Source organism: Triturus cristatus, chromosome 3_1 (genome assembly GCF_964204655.1).
Source record: "Triturus cristatus chromosome 3_1, aTriCri1.1, whole genome shotgun sequence".
In the NCBI taxonomy this organism is placed as follows: Eukaryota; Metazoa; Chordata; class Amphibia; order Caudata; family Salamandridae; genus Triturus; species Triturus cristatus.
The window spans coordinates 1,065,964,243-1,065,982,907 of NC_140583.1; the positions used below are offsets into that span (position 1 = coordinate 1,065,964,243).

General features: G+C 45.4%; 1 protein-coding gene across 4 annotated transcripts in view; it reads left to right on the forward strand.

Moving 5' to 3' along the window:
- NLRX1 (NLR family member X1) overlaps positions 1 to 18,665 on the forward strand; it is a 232,746-nt gene that overhangs the window by 119,632 nt on the left and 94,449 nt on the right. For 3 of the 4 annotated variants that reach the window (XM_085645914.1, XM_085645912.1, XM_085645913.1), the window contains exon 4: positions 17,755 to 17,849. The exons of the other annotated variant lie outside the window; for it this stretch is intronic. In XM_085645914.1, coding sequence (XP_085502040.1) covers positions 17,755 to 17,849 — 95 coding nt within the window. The remainder of the gene's footprint in view (positions 1 to 17,754; positions 17,850 to 18,665) is intronic. 4 annotated transcript variants of the gene reach the window in all.

Sequence of the window (18,665 nt, forward strand, 5' to 3'; positions counted from 1 at the left end):
CCCAAACTGCATCCCTAACAATGAAAAATCGGATTGATCGATTTCCCCTTCCTGCCTTGACCAGTGATGTATCAGAAGATAGTCCCCTGCCACAGTTTTAGGCACTATCCCCAAAGGAGAAACCATCAAATTAGGTAAAGGCCATTCCCAAAAAGGTCCTGCAATCCTGCCCTTCTTCAATTCTTTCTCTAGGTTCAGTTGTACAACATTCAGTAATTTTGTAGCCGATTTAAAATTATCCGCCCACCTTCTCACTCTGGGACCCTGATACCCCAACTTGAAATCTTCCTGAAAACCCCGTACTAAACGTGATGCTGCCTTACATTAGGGTAGAATTGAAGCTACCATATCAGTCTAGTCACTTTATTGGAGTATGCCCCCTTTGGGACAGGTTGTACTCGTTGACCCCTTTCCTTCGCTGGTTTCCACTGATCCCCATCGCTTGCCATGGTAAAACATTGCGCCAGCGGGTGGTGACCGCTGGATTTTGAGCATTTATGTTTATATCAACATGCATGTCTAGGGTGAAAACCTTTGTTAAATCCCCCAAAATGCTCCTGCACTAATTATTTGCCCTCTACCCATTTATCCTGCCCCTTGTTGGACAGTCCTATTTTGAAATGGCCAGTAGGTTCTTGGCAAGCCACTGGCAGTATATGTGGTCGCTGGTGGAAGCATAAGGACATCCATTGTAACCATAGTTGAAAGTCTACCACCTTCCATGGCTTTTCAGGTTTAAAATTGGCCGTAGCCCTAAATTCCTCATCATATCGTAACCAGCCATATCCCCCAAAATACATTTGCGCCTTGCATATGATATTCATATATTTTAACAGACCTGTAGCCACACTTCTCACAGTAAATGCCAGCCTAGTTAAAAAAATAGCAGACGTCTAGTTATCTACAGTTGTAGGTACCCTTGGATGGTGCGCCAGTTCCCATTCCTCTTCTTGTGATCCTTCTTTCGATTGCAGACCCCTGTGTAATAGTTTAAATACATAAACCTATTCATGTTTCCAAATGCTATTCTTTGTTTTTTCTGATAAGTGTGACCCCACGGGCATTCCTATTCCCATATTTCTATGTTATAAACCAGCATCGCCTTCTTTTTTACCACCCTCTTTACCCCCTTTTCTCTTGATTATCACACTGCATTTCCTTATCGCACATTTCTGTTCCCCTTTTTACCGTATCAGTATCTGTAGCCCTGCAGCTTGTAGTTGAACTTGTAATGGCTACAGCCTCCCAATGATCGTGTATCATACCATCCTCTACTGACTTTTTCGGCACGATGGTTTTCCCACCTTTTACCATGTCCTAAACCAACCACCATTCTGCCACACCTTTCAGCAGAGTTGACCTGTGACCACCATCAGCTGCTCTACTATCCAACCTGATCTTCTGGGCCTGACAACTTCCTCTGTTGGTGCCTTGTTCGTCCTGACATGACCTCTGAAAGGCACTAAAATTGCATTTTTCTCCAGTTAAATGTTCTGGCGTCCCCACATTCACCTAACCTTGCACCCCTTTGCTTACTGTCATGCACTTCTTCTTCCTCCATATCATCACTCTCCTCTCCGAAATCCAAAACTAATTTGTCTACATCATCAGTTTAACTGCAAGCATTCACCTAATGCCATCGCCCGCACCACCATCATAAACCCTCCAATCTCCAGAAGTGGTAGAGAGTATCCTGACCACGCTTTCCCTTGTAGATGGCAAAGCAGCAGAAAGCTCTACCTTGCCTTCAGGCCAACGTATCAGAGCCTGCGGTGTGCTCTGTCGGCATCTTAGCTGGAAATTAGCTTCAATTCTCCCCCTCCTTAAGAATCCAAATCTGGACGATTCCAATCTTAATATCATCTGCCCTATTTCTCATCTTCCATTACCTGCGTAAATCATTGAGAGGGCTATTTATTCCCTACTTACAGCTTTCATCGAAGAACATGACCATCCTTGTACCTCTCAGTTTGGCTTTAGAAGCCATCACAGCATGGACCTTTCTCTGATCACTACATCAGAGAAAATAAGACAGACCAGTGATGCAGGAGGAATGCTGCCTTGATTCTTTTAGATCTCTTGGCGGTGTTTGATACTGCTAACCATGATATCCTCCATGGTCGTCTTCCACCGGTATCAAGGATCAAGCACTTGCCCTTTTGAAACCGTTTCTTTCAGACTGAAAGCAATTGGTTGCACTCACAGCTTTCAATTCCTCTCCTGTTACTCTACCATGTGGTGTTCCTCAGGGCTGCTCCCTGAATCCTAACCTTTTTTTTTTTTTTAAACATTAATGTACTACCACTGGCCAAATTGATCAGGTCCTTTGGATTCTCAGTAGTATCATATGCTGACAATCCCCAAATCATGGTTTCAGTGACTATCGACCCGGTAGAAATGGCTTTGCATTTTCATGATTGCATCCTTCATGTTGGTGAATGGATGGCCCACAACTGTTTAAAGTGCAACTCTGGTAAAACAAAGGTCTTGCTTTTTGATAAGAATACCTCCTTGTGGTCTCCTTCGTGTTGGCCTTTGGAACTTGGCACACTCCCTACCCCTGCCACTAAGGTCAAGAACCTTGTGGTTGTTTCTGACAAACTATCTTTTGAGGGCCATGTAAACTCAATCACATCTGTTTCATTCTTTACTATCAAACTTTTTAATAAATGTTTTCCATTCATTCCAACAGAGTTGCAGAAAACCATGACACCATCTCTTATCCTCGGTTTGTCAACTTACAAAAAAAAATGCATCAACAAAATTCAGATCTTACGAAACACGGCTGCACGCTTACTTTTGGGTATTCCCAAGCATGAATCTGTTTCTTAAGCGCTCCACCATCTCCACTGGCTTGCCGTCAAGAAGCGTATAGAGTTTAAGGCCCACTCTATCACTTTCTGGGCACTGCATGGTTGCAGCCCTGTATACTTTAGGCAAAACTTTCATTGGTACATCCGTCTAGAGCACTTTGCTCTGCTGCAGCCTATAACTTGACAGTTCCCAGATTTAGAAAATCACAGTGGGGCAGAAGGAGTTTCATAACCAGTACTTCACGACTCTGAAACTCCCTTCCCATTAAACTGAAAAAAAACAATAATCTGTTATTATTCAGTAAAGCTCTAAAATCTTTGCAATCACAAGGTTCTCTCTTATTGTTCTTAAATCAGGTAGCTACCTCCTTCCGAGATCAGCGCCTAGACACCCCAGGGCATTAGGGCGCTTTACATCCATCTCCATAGGCGATGGCACCCTCTGTGCTCCCCTAAGGTTGCTCCGAACCGAAGGTGTACCATTTTTTGTGAGTCCGCAAGCTGCTCCAGCTCCCTGCATTACGCCTCTATCCTCTTTGTCTGGTATCCATATCCATTGTCCTTTCTCCCCCCTCGCCTGTGGCTTGCTCAGACTTCTGTCACCTACTTCTGGCCTGCGGCACACGGTAAGACCTGCACTGTTCCACCTCACTAAGTGAAGAAATGTTCTCAATGGCCTCAAGAGGTCATCCCTACTTGGTGCACATAACATGCACAATGCCTCCCATGCTACCTGCAACAGGGTCGCTTTCTTTAATTTATATTTTAAAAAACACCCTGATTTCACAAAAAATTCTCAGTGACTCAATAAGGACCCAAACTCCCAGTCACAAAATGGCATCACAGAAACGGCAGAATATTCCCTCACACACCTCATTAATATAACTTTGCCCTAAGCCCCGCTCCTTAAATACCCCCATTGTAACCCAAGTCCTTAAACTTAGATGGCCTGTGCCAACTGCACGAAGTCCCCCAGGGGAAGACAGGCTGTGGGCTTTGCTCCCCCTGGGCATCCTCATTTCGTGGATCCAGTAATTTGGGGACTCCTGGAATGGAGGCCTCTTTTCCGCACAAGGCATCCTTCATTGTTACTTTGGGGAGTGGTCAACTCTGTCTGTGCATCTGCAAATTGTAAGTTAGAGGCTGTTGTCTTGATATAAAAGGTGCACCCCTGAGCGTGTATCCTTATCTCAGTGGATTCTCTAGTACTTGGGAATACTTGGCGTGATATAAGACCCCAAAAACAGATCACTAGAATACAAGAAAGTATTTCTGGTTCCATAGAGTACTTGGCCTTTAAATATAGGCGCTACTGCCACTACATTTTTATTCTAAAGAAATCTAGAATTTTGCCTGATTGCTAAATATGCTTCGGTTCCACTGGATGTGTTTGCCGTAACGTGTTATTGTCCCTACTTCTGAAAGATGGCCGATTGCCTCTTGGGCTCCACTATGTTTGCGAGGAGCTCATTTAGTACCTTTAGATTTTCCTGTGCAAGGGAAGTTCCATAACCTTCAGCTGATAGCCTTGTAGTGAAGAGTTTGATTGGTCTTCACTACCATTACCCCAGTGGCGTAATGTAAAATGATGGAGCCTCCCTGCGGAATGTGGTGAGGGGCCCAGAGTTTCCCATATATCACAGATGTTTATTGGCCTTATGATTAATAGGGCCCCTCTGATGCTTTGGGGGCCCCTGAAGGGCCTGCATTACGCCCCTGCATATCCCATCTGCGGTTACCCCTGGTCCTTTTGAGGGTACCCCCAGGTCTTGCCAGCCATGGTATTCATCGCCTCTACTCGCAATAGACACTTGCGAAGGAGAGCTCCAAGATGAAGTTATGACATTAGGACACTTCTGACAGCATTGAGTCTTACTTTCCACAGAAAAGAAGTGGCCCGCAGGGCATTTTTAAGGGACATGAAATCGCTGCGTTATTCGGGCATCACGATGTCCAACCTTATTCCCGAGACACTGCACCCACAGTGAGATTTTCGACCCAAAGAAGGGGGTCCATTGCACAGCCGTGGTTGTGTACAACTGCATCAATACTTAGTCGATTTATATATTATTCTAAGACTCTGTAGTACTCTTTTCATTTTAACATTATTTTTAAAGTTTTGTTTTCTCTTAGTAGGAGGACGTACCTGGAAAGAAAATTTGTAAGATTTGCAACAGCCATGAAGACAAGTGAAATAGAAGCATAATGCGACATTGGATCTTAGCGGAGGAATTTAAACTTTTGCATTCATTGAGAGAAATGGTTTAATTTTATTTTTGTATGACCATCTTGCTGTCTTTATAGCTTGAATAAGCATTGTGTTGCATATATACTAGTGTGGCAGATTGGTCTTTGGCGTGCTCTCATAAGAGTGAAAGGTTCCCATGCATTGAGGCCCTAAGAAAACTCCTTAGCATGTATAAACCGGAGAGGAAGATGCCTATATCCCTGCTCCCTATAAATTGGAAAGGTGTATAGTAACAGAGCATGTGCCTTACAGGACAACATCGGAGCCCGAAATACGTTTCTGCACAGTTTTATAAAATGACACAAGCACAAAAGTTACACAATACATTACTTGTTTCTTCTGTGGGCTTCCACTTGATAAATAATCAGTTTGTAATAGCCGCTCTTTCTCTATTGTAGGATTTCTTAGCTTGTGTAGGTGGAACTTCAGGCTATTGAAGAGAGCAGGTGACTTGAACAGTCTTTTCCTGAGACAGGACTACAACCAATCAGCTCACCGATGCATCAGTTTCTAAAAAGAATGGTGCTGAAAAATGAATACAGATCAGCAATGGCTGTTCAGAGTCAATACTCTTTTTAACCAATTAACTCAACCCAGTTTTTCGCTTCTTAGTCCTCTTCACTTGTTGGAGCAGTCTCTTTTTAGCATATCCAAAAAGGGGCAGAGATATTTGAGAGGTTGAGTATAAATGGTATATAATTTCGAGCAAAGCCAAAATAAGCACAGATTTACTTCTTTATGGTGGTTGCAACCTTTTTAAGAGCCGCCAGCATTCTTCTTTGGGGTCCGATAAGTCTATTGCCGCAAGTATAACCCAGATATTGGACTTGCGTCCCAGCTGAGGCACACTTTTTTGGCTTCACAGTTGGACCAATTACTTAGTGAATGCTGAAAACCTTTTCGCAAAGGTCTGATGTTGTCTGAATATATAACGGATATTTCTAATGCTTCTTTAGGATGTTATCCACCAGCCTTTTAAAGGTGGCCAGTGAACCCTATAGGTCAGATAGAAGCATGCAAAAGTAGAAGAGTTCTTTATCTTTGGCAAAAGCAGTTTCATGTCAATACACTTTGTTATAATCTCCATCTTTACACTTGGTATAGCCCAAACCCCCTCCCACTCTGACACAGTTGGTATGCCCGAGCTGTGGAAGCTCACCTTAGAATGTTGTGTAAAGTGAGGTTCTATGTGACTGAGGAGAGCGGATGACTAGAATAAAGAGAGTCACACTTACCTCGTGTGTGGTCTATTCTTTTCATAACACTGGCGACGTCTGCGGAGGGGGCAGCTGGTCATCTCCCCTTTTTATGGTTCTCTCCTGCTAAATGCCCATGTACTTGGCAGTCTTGGGTTTGGAAGTATCGTTTTGCTTCTCTGGTGGTGACTCTGTTCCTCTACTCTGGCGCTGCCTGCTCAGGCCAGCTGGCATCCCTGCTTCAGGTTTATGGTCACCGATCCTGCTGAGTGGAGAGCCACGAGTCGCCTCAGCGTCCCTGAAGGATTTGTTGACTGAAGTATCAGTGGTGTTGTTCGATCAGTGGGTGACGCCGTCACCTGACACCATTGTTCCAGGCGGTGTGTGGAGGATTTCTGTCAGGCTGAGGAAGTCTTCCGGTGCTTCAGTGAAGGACTGGCCCTGTGCTCCGTGTTCCGTTCCCCTGTGTAGCGGAAAATTAATCGGAGCTCTCTGAGTTTGCAGCTGCGTTGTTTCCGGAAAAGGAGGTTTTCCTTGACATCTGTGCAGTAACGCCTGTTTCCGTGGTGTTCACCTCCGGCGCTGGTTCCCTCCCGGCAAAGCTGTTCCTGTGTGCCTGCCTTCCTTTAGGAGCTCCGCCCCGTGGTGTCGTCTTCGGCGCATCAGCACCTTCAGGACCGGTCTGCTGAGGGGGCGTTCTTCCCTGCCTTGTGGTGTCGTCTCCGGCGCATCAGCTCCTTCAGGGCCGGTCTGCTGTCTCTGGTGGTTCACAGCGTAACCTTCCACCGGCGCTTCATATTTCACCTGTTTGGATCCTCCGGACTACAAGTAAGGTCCAACCAGTTGTGGCTATACATATCTGCTTGATCCTTCTCCTCTGTGACGTGCACACAGTGTGTGCATCCTTAAAACGTGCATTTGCGTGTTCTACTGTGGCACGCACACATACTTGTCAATGTATGCCTTACTCTAAACAATAGTACCTCCCATTGACTCGCACTCCTTAGTGTGTTTTATTTGGCGACTCATTTAATTCTGGGAAGCATATCCTGCTGTTGCTTTTGTTGCCTTCGGCATCAGTCTGGTTGCCATTAACTGCACTTCCTTTAGTCAGGGTTACTAGTATTATAGCGTTTTCCTTGGTAACCTCACGAAATGGGCACTCCTGGCATGAGTCAACCTCCGTCTTTCCTAAATGACTGTGGTGATCCAGAGATACATTGGAAAGATTGGACAAAGCTATTTGAGTCTTATTTAATCGCCATGGGAGGTGAAAGATTCTCTCCTCTGCGCAAACAACACATCTTGTTACACAATTTGGGTGTCCATGGACGGAAAGTGTACGAAACGTTACCTGAACCTGAGTTGGAAGATGATGAAAATTTTGATGTGTATGATATTACTATGATGAAATTGGAGTCACATTTTGGTGACAAAGTCAATGTGGTACTGGAACGCCATAAGTTTTTCAGTCGCATCCAAGGAAAAGGGGAGTCAATTAATAATTACATTGCGGCCTTGAGAGGCCTTACACAATTGTGTGATTTTGGTGACTTGAATGACTCCCTTATAAGAGATCAACTTGTAAGGTGTACAAATAGTGGGAAAGTGCAAGAGAAACTTTTGGCGAAAAATCCCTCTTTAAAGGATGCTGTTGCTATTGCACAATCGGTGGAGCACACCGCCAAGTGTGTCAGAGAAATGAAAATTAAAGAGGATGTTGTTGCAGCCATTCAGAGTGAAGGGCCAGAAAGGGAGGTTTTGAAGGTTAACAAGAGAGAAGAGAGTAAAAGCACACCGTATAGTAATTTAGGAAGGGAGACACAAGGGTTGAAGTGTTTTAGGTGTGGCAGTAATAACCACCTGGCCAACAGCCCCTTTTGTACTGCACGGGGGGTATTATGTAAAAAATGTAATAGGAGAGGACATTTAGCCAGGGTGTGCAGGGAGGGTCCTAGTTCTAACAGCCCTGCTAGGAGTGTAAATACCGGCGGAGAAACACAAGCTAGATTCGTTTTCCAGGTGAAAGATAGCCAAGAAGTGGAAAAGACAAATTATCCCAAATGTGTCATTCTCATTGACAACAAACCTCTTGAGGTGTATGCGGACTCGTGTTCACCGTTTACGTTGGTTAGTTTAGCTGATTTTGTGAATGCCTTGGGCTGTGACAAGAGTATGCTAGTTCCCCCTGATATATCGCCGGAAGGATACACTAGAGACCCTATTCCTTTGGTGGGAATGGTTACTAGTTACATAGACTTCAAGGGTAGAACTATTGTAGGCAAGGTGTATGTAGTGGAGAGGGGTGCGAACCTGTTAGGGTGGAAACACCAGAAAGATCTGGGCATCATCCTGGATCCCAACAATGAGAACCAGGTCATTCTAGTAGACATTCCCAATAGCAATAACCATATACAAGAGGTGTTTCCCGACCTGTTCACGGAGGAATTGGGAAAGTTGAAGGATTTCCAACACAGAATAAAAGTCAAGAGGAATGCCAAACCAGTGGTCCACAGAGCCCGACCAGTTCCCTTCCGTTTGAGAGAAGTCCTCAAAAGTGAGTTAGATAAATTGTGCGACATGGGTGTCATCCAACCAATAGAGGCGTCAGAATGGTTGGCCCCCTTGGTTATTGCATCAAAAGCCAATGGAAGTGGCATTCGTGTTTGTGTGGACTTGCGCAGTCTCAATGACAATATCTGGGTGGAGAGGTTCCCACTCCCCAACATTAATGAAATGCTTAGCACTATGGGGAAAGGGTGTTACTTCTCGGTCATAGACTTATCTATGGCGTACCATCAGATAGAGTTACATCCTGAGTCAAGACCCCTAACGGCATTTTCTTCACCATTTGGGGCCTACATGTTCATCAGGATGCCGTTCGGACTGGCTTCGGCCGCATCTGTTTTCCAAAAAGTCATGCAAAAGGTATTGGAGGGTGCTAAAAATACGCTGTGTTTTCAGGATGACATACTGATGTATGGGGCAACGGAGGAGGAACATGATGATATCCTCAACACAGTGTGCCAGAGATTGTCTAAAGCGGGTTTAACTGTCAAACTGGATAAGTGCAAGATCAAAGTGACCTCTGTGGACTATTTTGGTCACACCATATCTAAAGAGGGGTTTAAACCAAAGCACAGTCTGATTCAAGCGGTCAGGGATGCAGCAAACCCTTCTAGTAAAGAGGAGCTTAAATCCTTCCTAGGACTTGTTGAATACATGTCAAAGTATGTGAAAAACTTCGCAGATCTGTGTGAAGGCCTACGTGAACTTTTAAAGAAAGACAGAGAATTTGTGTGGGAGGAGAGACATAGTAGGATTGTGAAATCAATAAAAGAATGTATCCTGGGTTCACCTGCACTAGGTTCGTTCGACCCACTGAAAAAAACTTTCCTCACCACGGATGCATCCAATAAAGGGTTGGGTGCGATGCTGGCACAAAAGGATAAAGGAAAAGATACAATAATAGAGAAAAACTATTCAGTCATTGAGAGGGAGGCGTTGGCGTGCTACTGGGCCGTCAATCACTTTAAGTTTTTCCTGTGGGGAATGCAATTTGTTATACATACAGACCACAAGCCTCTGACCTTTATGTTCTCATCCAAAAGTGTACATAACAATTCCCCGAGAATTTCAAAGTGGGTCTTGGGTTTAGAAAACTACTGCTTTAAGGTGGAGTACCTCCCAGGTCCAGAAAATGTGGTTGCGGACTATTTATCTAGGGCACCACTGGAGGATTATTCTAGTGAGGAGCAGTTGGATGTCCCCATTTTAGCTATACATCTCCCTGCTTTAAGTAAAGAAGAATGGGACACCAGTGTGAGCGAGGACAGTGATATGAGCATCTTAAAACAGTTTATCCTAAATGGGTGGCCTGAGACTCGCTCACAAGTTCCAGATCCCATCAAGGACTTTTGGGAGGTGAGGTACGAATTGTCTATAGTATCGGAGGTGGTACATCGTGGGAACAGAGCGGTTCCTCCCATGAGTCTGAGGAACAAAATTATTGACTTGGCACATGAGGGTCATTTAGGGAGGAGCCTCACTAAGAACAAAGTTAGGAGCTGTTTCTGGTTCCCAAAAATGGACTCTATGGTTGAACAAAAAGTAAAGGAGTGCATCAGCTGCGCTAATAGTGACAAAAGCAAAGTCACTCACAACACTCCCTTATCCCCTGTGGAAGTCCCGGAAATTCCTTGGACAAAACTAGCTGTGGACATTATTGGTCCTATGGAAATCCTGGGTACACAAAAGAGGTTCATGTTTGTTCTAGTTGATTATACCTCTCATTGGGTGAATTTCAAATTTACGTCATCTACAACGACAAGCAACCTTATCTCATTCTTAAAGAGTGTCTTCGTTTATGAGGGCATCCCAACTACATTGGTGACTGACAATGGGGTGCAGTTTACTTCAGACACCATGAAGTTGTTTTTAGAGAATCTAAATATAAAGCATGAGAAAACTGCTCTCTATTGCCCAAGAGCCAATGGGTTGGTAGAAAGGGCCAATCGGCTTATCAAAGAGCACATCCAATTGGCCATCACCAGTGGATTTGAGGTAGAAGACTCGTTAAGAGAGTGCATCTGGTCATACCATACCACTCCCAACCTTGTCACAGGGGTGTCTCCTTTCGTGTGTTTAAGAGGGAGGGAACCCTGCACCAAAATGAACCCGGGGTGGTTGGGAGGAGGAAGAAGGGTAGTCCCCGACCTGGGTAAGAGTAGAGTGAAGATTGCCCAACACCAACGCAAATACAAAGGATGGTACGACCAGAAGCATGGAGTTAAAGCCCAGGAGTACAAGGTTGGCTCCACCGTACAGGTTAAGAAGCCCACTCATGTTCCTCCAGGATGCAGCAAGTACCATACACACCAGGGCGTGGTCAAGTGTGGACGCAATGTAGTTCGTCTGGAAAATGGACAGACATGGAGCAAAGACAGAGTGGTTAACTCACCCCAACTGTGAAGCCTTTCCTTTGTTTCCCCACATAAGGAGATGTGTTATAATCTCCATCTTTACACTTGGTATAGCCCAAACCCCCTCCCACTCTGACACAGTTGGTATGCCCGAGCTGTGGAAGCTCACCTTAGAATGTTGTGTAAAGTGAGGTTCTATGTGACTGAGGAGAGCGGATGACTAGAATAAAGAGAGTCACACTTACCTCGTGTGTGGTCTATTCTTTTCATAACACACTTGTTTTAAATGAGCTTATGAATTGAGCTTTTCTTAAGCTTTCAGTGACATCATTGACTCTAGGCATTTCATATGAAACGAAAAAGGGCACTTGATCTACTTTTCAATAATCAATCCAAAACCTGATTGATCCCTCCAATTTTTGGTACAATTCAAATTCAAGCCACTTGTAGAGGGTTAGAGTCTGTCCATTTGCATCATCTCCTCTACTTTTTATTATATTACATCTATTCAAGCTTTGGGAATCCTGTATGGTCTTTATAGAATGTTTGAACAGGGTTACATAACTAGGCTGCAAGAAAACAGATCCCACGTTTTGTATTAAGTTTATCATACTTTGTGTGTGAATCTTAGGTAAGACGGGATTGTCTGAGGGTCAAAACCTCTTTTGGATCCAAATAAGGATTTAAGTCATTGGTGACCCAGGTCAAGGTTCCGCCTTTCAAACAAAACCTACTTGGTGGATCTTGCCACTTTTTTATGGATCCCTTTTTAGGTCGAGCGTGGGCAGCGCATGCTGTATTTGAGTATGGACTTGAAACTCTTCCCACTCTCCGCCCATATTTTTCATTGTCTTTTGTAAATGCTTGCATCTCAATCATAAATAGACTTGTTAGTCCCTCCTTAGTACCGCCTTGTCTTCATTTGTAACCTCCCATGTGGACTGGCACTTTTACTTCTGTTGTAACACGGTATGTCTTCTTTAGTCTGTAAGCACTATTTTTTTTAATGAGTTTCTCCTACTACAGGCACGACATGCTTTCCTGCAACATTCAGCGCGCCATGCACGCTTTTACTTTCCAAGCTGCCCGGGACAATGGCGGGCACTTCTTTGAAGTGAAATAGGTCTCGCATTCACAAGAGTTTGAGCTATTGGCATTGTAAATGACATTGCCTTTTATGTATGTGTTAATTATCAAAACCGATAAATAAAAGGCATTGTCATTTACAATGCCAATAGCTTAAACTCTCGCAAATGCAAGACCTATTGCATTGCAAATGCTTGTTTTCCTTTCCTACCAGTCTGTCTGGCTCGTCCCCGGCCATCATGCCTGTCATGCATGATTAACAAGCACAAATGTTTGTGACAGTGGGCGACATGACTTATATGAAATTTGGATGGCTCTACAGGCCATCCTAAACCCACATGGACAGAGATAACCAGAGACAACATAGACCATCTCCAGCACATGGCAAACATCATAAAGTGCTAATCTTGTACTCTGGACCCAGTGGGAGGGAGCAACTCTTCCACCCATCACCTCGCTCACTCTCCGCCCCATATGGTAGGAATATGCAGGTTAATGTGAAAACGAGGAGAGGGAATGGGGTAAGAGAGAAAACAGATATATATATATATATATATATTCACTGAAAAAAACATAGGTTTCACACATGTTATAGTTAGCGGACATTTTAATCATAAAAAACCATTGAAATTCCCCCGTTATAGTTAGTGCAGGCAACTATAACTCACGCGACCGCAATCCTCTGCTGATGCTAATACTGTATTTAGACACTTATTTGCCCATGTCTTCTTCCATTAAATTTTAGCTATACATATATTGCAAATATTTTTTTTTCATAAAGACACATATGTCATCAGCAGAGGATTGCGGTCGCGTGAGTTATAGTTGCCTGCACTAACTATAACGGGGGAATTTCAATGGTTTTTTATGATTAAAATGTCCGCTAACTATAACATGTGTGAAACCTATGGTTTTTTCAGTGAATTTGCAAGGTTTTTTAAATGCTAATTCCTAACTATAACGTGTGTAAAACCCATGGTTTTTTCAGTGAATTTGTACGGTTTTTTAAATGCAAATTTTTTGTTGTGATTTTTTGTAAACCTATGTATAAAATAATATATGTACTATATCCTGCATTATGGAAAGGTTTTTTTTTTTTTTGCATTTTTTTCCGTGCGCGTACGGTAAGATAACGGTACGCGCTCCGTACGTCATAAGTACGGTGCGCGTACGTAATAGGATACGCGTACGGTAAGCTGACGCTACGCGCTCCGCACGTCATAAGTACAGCGCGCTTACGTGATATGTGCGCGACGTACGCGTACACGCGGAAGCAACGTCGCGGTTACGCAGGGGCGTGTAATGCGCATGCGCGAGTGCATCTTACGTACGCGCTCCGTAAGCGCTCCGTAAGCGTCACGTTTGCGCATGCGTACTTGTTTACGAGCGCGTACCGTAAGTTTACGGAGCGCGCACGGTAGGTCATGTGATCCACAAAGAACACTTTTCATTGGTTGAAATTACTTTCAGTTCCAGAAACTTCCCACAACACACCCATTCCCCTCATTACTGCTTGAAAGAACACTTTTCATTGGTTGAAACTACTTTCAGTTCCAGAAACTTCCCACACCACACCCATTCCCCTCATTACTGCTTGTGATTCTCTAGGAGCAGGAGCTGAATTGTCTTTGGGATACAATGGCAGAACAGCAGACCTCTTCTGAGAGTGAGGCTAGCAGCACCACCATCATTCAGAGAAGGAGGAAACAGAAGAATTCTTTTATATGGGAGTATTTTACTTTCCAGAGGGGGAGAAAAGGTCAATGCTCCACTGGTCACTTGCACACTTTGTGACCGTGTTTTATCAAGAGGAAATCCTAGGAAAAAGTATTCCTTTGGAAATCACTCTATGATGAGACACCTTAGGGATAGACATCCCAGGACCTTTGCTCGACATACTGGAGAAAACTCTTCAGTAAGTCACCAGAGCCCAGCCTCAGAAGCTCAGCCGAGTACATCATCGGCAGCTCAGCTGAGCCCTTCCTCTGAGGTGGGAGCATCACCTTCTTCTGCTCCTCTGGATGTTAACCCTCGATTTGGGAGGGTTGTAATGAGGTGTATAACATGTTCTGGTCTTATTGTTTTTGGGGAGACCAGTGTTCCCCTTATTAACAATAAGATAGACCAGCACGTTTGTAGACGCTCATAATATTCCCATTCTTTCTTTCCTCCATCCCTCTATGAACCCAACGGCTCTTTTAAGAGCCAACCTTACCTCACAATGTTTTTTTTTTTTTTTAAGCTTTCCTTTTTGAAATTTTTTTTTTACCGTGCATGCACGGTACGCGTAATTTCGCGGAATTTCTCCGTGTACGCCGTGCGCGTACGCTGCGCGCATTCGGCGTTTAAAAAAAAAAAATAATTAAATTCATTTTTTGCCCTTGGGGGTCCTTCTAAGACCCTCTGACAAAGGCTAGGGGGTCAGGAACTGTCCAGCCTGCCCCCTTTTCACGTTATCCACCTTTGTTTTACACCCCCTCAGACTGCGAGAGACAAAATGGCGGCCGACACTTCCTGATTTCGACCGATTCGAATGTTTACTAAGATCTAACAACCAATCAGAATCGCGCTCGCGCACGGCACCGTGCGCGTACGGTAAGCGCACGGTAAGCGCACGGAGCGCGCCCATAGATATATATATTGATTTAAATGCTATTTTCTCAGGACCTACTGAACAGATTTACACCAGACCTACAAAAGGCACTTCCTTGACCTGAGGACTACCTCTCTGCCAAATTTCAAGTAATTCTATTCAGCCATTCGGGCTGTAGCTGTGTCTAAAGGTCCTATGGAAAAATGCATGGGGAAAACGCGTTTTGGGACCCCCCTTTTTTCTCAGCCCCCGCTTGACGAATCCCCCCGAGACTTTCAGGGTAGGAGTGGAGCGTAGCGCCCCATTAGTTTTGAAAATTTCGCGAGGATTCGTCGACCGGCGCCAAAGTTATTCCAAATAGAATGTTGCGGATTTCCTATGGAAACAGGGTCCTAACTATAACTACCTACTGGCGACCGCCAGTAGGTAATATATAATATTACCTACTGGCGGTTGCCAGTAGGTAGTTATAGTTAGGACCTAGTTCGCGTTTTTTGTTTTCCCAATAACTTTGGCGCCGGTTGACGAATCTTCGTGAAAAGCTCCTGTCTTGAAAGTTTCGGGGTGATTCGCCAAGCGGGGGCCGAGAAAAATGGGGGTCCCAAAACGCGTTTTCCCCATGTTATTTTTCAGCGGAAACTTTAGACAAGGCTACAGCCCGAACTGCTGAACGGAATTACACCAAATTTGGCAAAAAGGTAGCTCTTGGTTCAGAAAGAGTCCTGTTTGTTAAATGGTGTAAATCCGATCAGTAGTTCCTGAGAGATTAGAAAAACAAAAAGTTTCGATATCTATGGCCGCGGTCGGTTCGCGAACCCTCTTGACCACGAGCTTCATTTTAATTGGCTGCCAACACTCCAAACCAGGAAGTGTTGGCAGCCACCTTGTGACTCGGTAGAACAGAGTCACAAGAAAACAGTAGAAAAAAGATTAACAAAGAAGAAAAGGGGGCAGGGTAGAAACACCCTGACCCCCTAGGCCAGCTCAGGGGGTCACACAAGGCTCTCCAGGGCCAAAAAAAGCATTTTTTAAAAAATAATTCGGCGGAAACACGGGCTCCCGCGCTTCGTTAAAAAAAAGCCCCCGGGTGGGCCAGTTCCCGGGAGCACTATAAATTCATTAGCGGGGGCCCCTGCAGCCCCGGGAACAGCCACCTCCCCGGGGCTGTTAAAAAAAAATGCGTGGGGTGTCACAATTCCCCCCACGCTGCCCTTGGGACCACCACCTCCCTGGGGCTCTTACAAATAACCACGGGGGCACGTGGCCCCCGCCCAGCACCCCACGCAGCCCCGGGGACCGCCACCTCCCCGGGGCTGTTATAAAAAAGCGTGGAGGGGTCCCAATTCCCCCACGCTGCCCCTGGGACCGCCACCTCTCCGGGGCTCTATTTTTAATAAAATAACCTGTGTGGGGGGGCTCGAGCCCCCCCACACGCCCCAGGGACCACCACCTCCCTGGGGCACTAAAAATGTAAATGCATGGGTCCGTTACATACCCCTGAGCCCCGGGGACCACCACCTCCCCAGGGCTTTGCAATGGTTGGGAGATGGGCGGCGCAGCCCATCCTCCAGGAGGCCTCCATGGCCCTGGGGACCGCCACCCCCCAGGGCCGGCTCCAGCAGTGTCCCGGGGTGCCCACTCCTGGGACACTGCTGTTTGCTATGGCAGGGGCAGGGGGAGACGTGCGGCTCCCGCCCTGTCATAGCAAACACTGGTCCAAAGCAGATTGCGTTTCCACAAGGGAAGCTGCATTCAGCAGCTCCCCTTGTGGAAAAGCAATGCACGGGGCACGTTTTCACAGTGGTGAAGGGAGGGGGCAGGGCCTAATGTGACATGTGTGCAAACACGTTCTGTGGTGTGTTTTAAGTTGGGGGGATTAAGTCTCCTTGAATCCTGAGGGTCCCTGGGGGCCAACTAGCCCACCAGGTACCTCCAGTAAGCGCCACAGAGTTGCGTTGCAGAGAGGTGTAAAAAGGGGCATGGCCTCGGACCACCTCTCTGCAACGCAGCCCTGTGGCACTTACTGGAGGTTCCTGGTGGGCTAGTTGGCCCCCAGGGACCCTCAGGATTCAAGGGGACGTAATCCCCCAACTTACAACGTGCTAGGGGGCACATTTGCACAGTGGTGCAGGGAGGGGGCGGGCCTGATGTAAGAAGTTAGCAATCTTGCTGTGTGGGACTTACTGGTGGTAGTAAAAGGGATAGTTGGCCCCCAAGGTTGACGTTGGTGGCTAACTACTCCTCCTGTTACCTCCAGTAAATACCACACAGTGGGATTGCTAAGAGGTGTTTCGGAGGCCACGCTCACCTTTCTCCACCACTCTGGAAACACGACTGGTATGTTATAGTTAGAAATTACCATTTAAAAAACCTTTGAAATTCACTGAAAAAACCATAGGTTTCAGGGACGTTATAGTTAGAAATTAGCATTTAAAAAACCATTGAAATTCACTGAAAAAAAACATAGGTTTCAGGCACGTTCTAGTTAGAAATTAGCATTTAAAAAACCTTAGAAATTCACTGAAAAAGCCATAGGTTTCAGGGACGTTATAGTTGGTTGGATATTTCTCTCGTACAAAACGATAGAAATTGCCCCATTATAGTTAGCTCAGCCAACTATAACTCGCACACCCGTAATGCACTTCTGATGATGTCACATATTACATCATTCATGACATGGTCAGTGAATTTCTTTACATATTCTTTTCATTTTTATTTCCATTTGTTATTTATTTGTTGTTTTTACACTTTCTGCATTTGTGATGTATGTTAAAGGATTATGTGGGATAGAGTTATGAAGTTGGTCTTTACATTATTGCAAGTCAAAGTTTTTTCTGCAGATTTGTATTCATCATCAATCATGGGTCCGTTCACTCACCTCAGTTCTTTGCTGCAGGCAGACTGCTCGGAGCCCCCAAGGAGGATGGGACAGAATGTGGTGCCCAGGGCCTGGCTGGCAAGGACAAATGTGCAGGACTCTGACAACCGGAGGTGAGGCCAGTTAGTAGCCTTAGATTTCTGCATGTCTCGGTACTTCTTAGTATCTGCAGCACCTCTTTGACACCCCTATAAAGACCCTTTACCCTAGTGGCCAGGTACATCATTTTGCCATCCCTTATCATAGTGCCTGTGTATACCTCTTTCACACCCCACTGTCAAGCCTGTATGTATTTCTCTGTGACACCAGTTGGACTTCTGTCACCCTAGTGCCTGGGCACCTCATTCACACCTCTCTGAAGCCCTTTACCCTCTTGCCTGGGTATACCTGTCTAATATCTCTCATCTCTGAAGCCCCTTGCAGAAATGTCTCTGTTGACCTCTTGAAACCTGTCACTCTAGTGACTGGTTAAACCCCTACCTGCACAACAGTTTTTCTGACCACCTAAGGCAGATTGTTGGTGAACACCCTCCGACCCCTTTTTTACAGAAAAAAGTCTCTGGTGTCTAGTGGGCTTTCTGCCCCCCAGCATGGCAGACTGGAGTTAAAAACCTCTTATCTGCCCCCTCCCACCTGTGGGAGGACAGAAAGACTGTTGGGAACATATTGCAGATAGAGGTTTGGCTTGATGTGCGAGAGGGCCGCCCCCATACCTTGCAGCAATTAAAAAAAACTCCCTGGTGTCTAGTGGGATTTCTGCCTACCTATGGGGGCTGATTGTGGCTAAAGATCACTTATCTACCCCCGGGAGGGGGCAGAAAGACACTTGTGGTCATTTGAGGGGTGGGGGCTAGGACAGATTGGCCTCCCCCACCCATTTCTGCACTATAAAACATATGTGGTGTCTAGTGGGATTTCTACCCCACCCC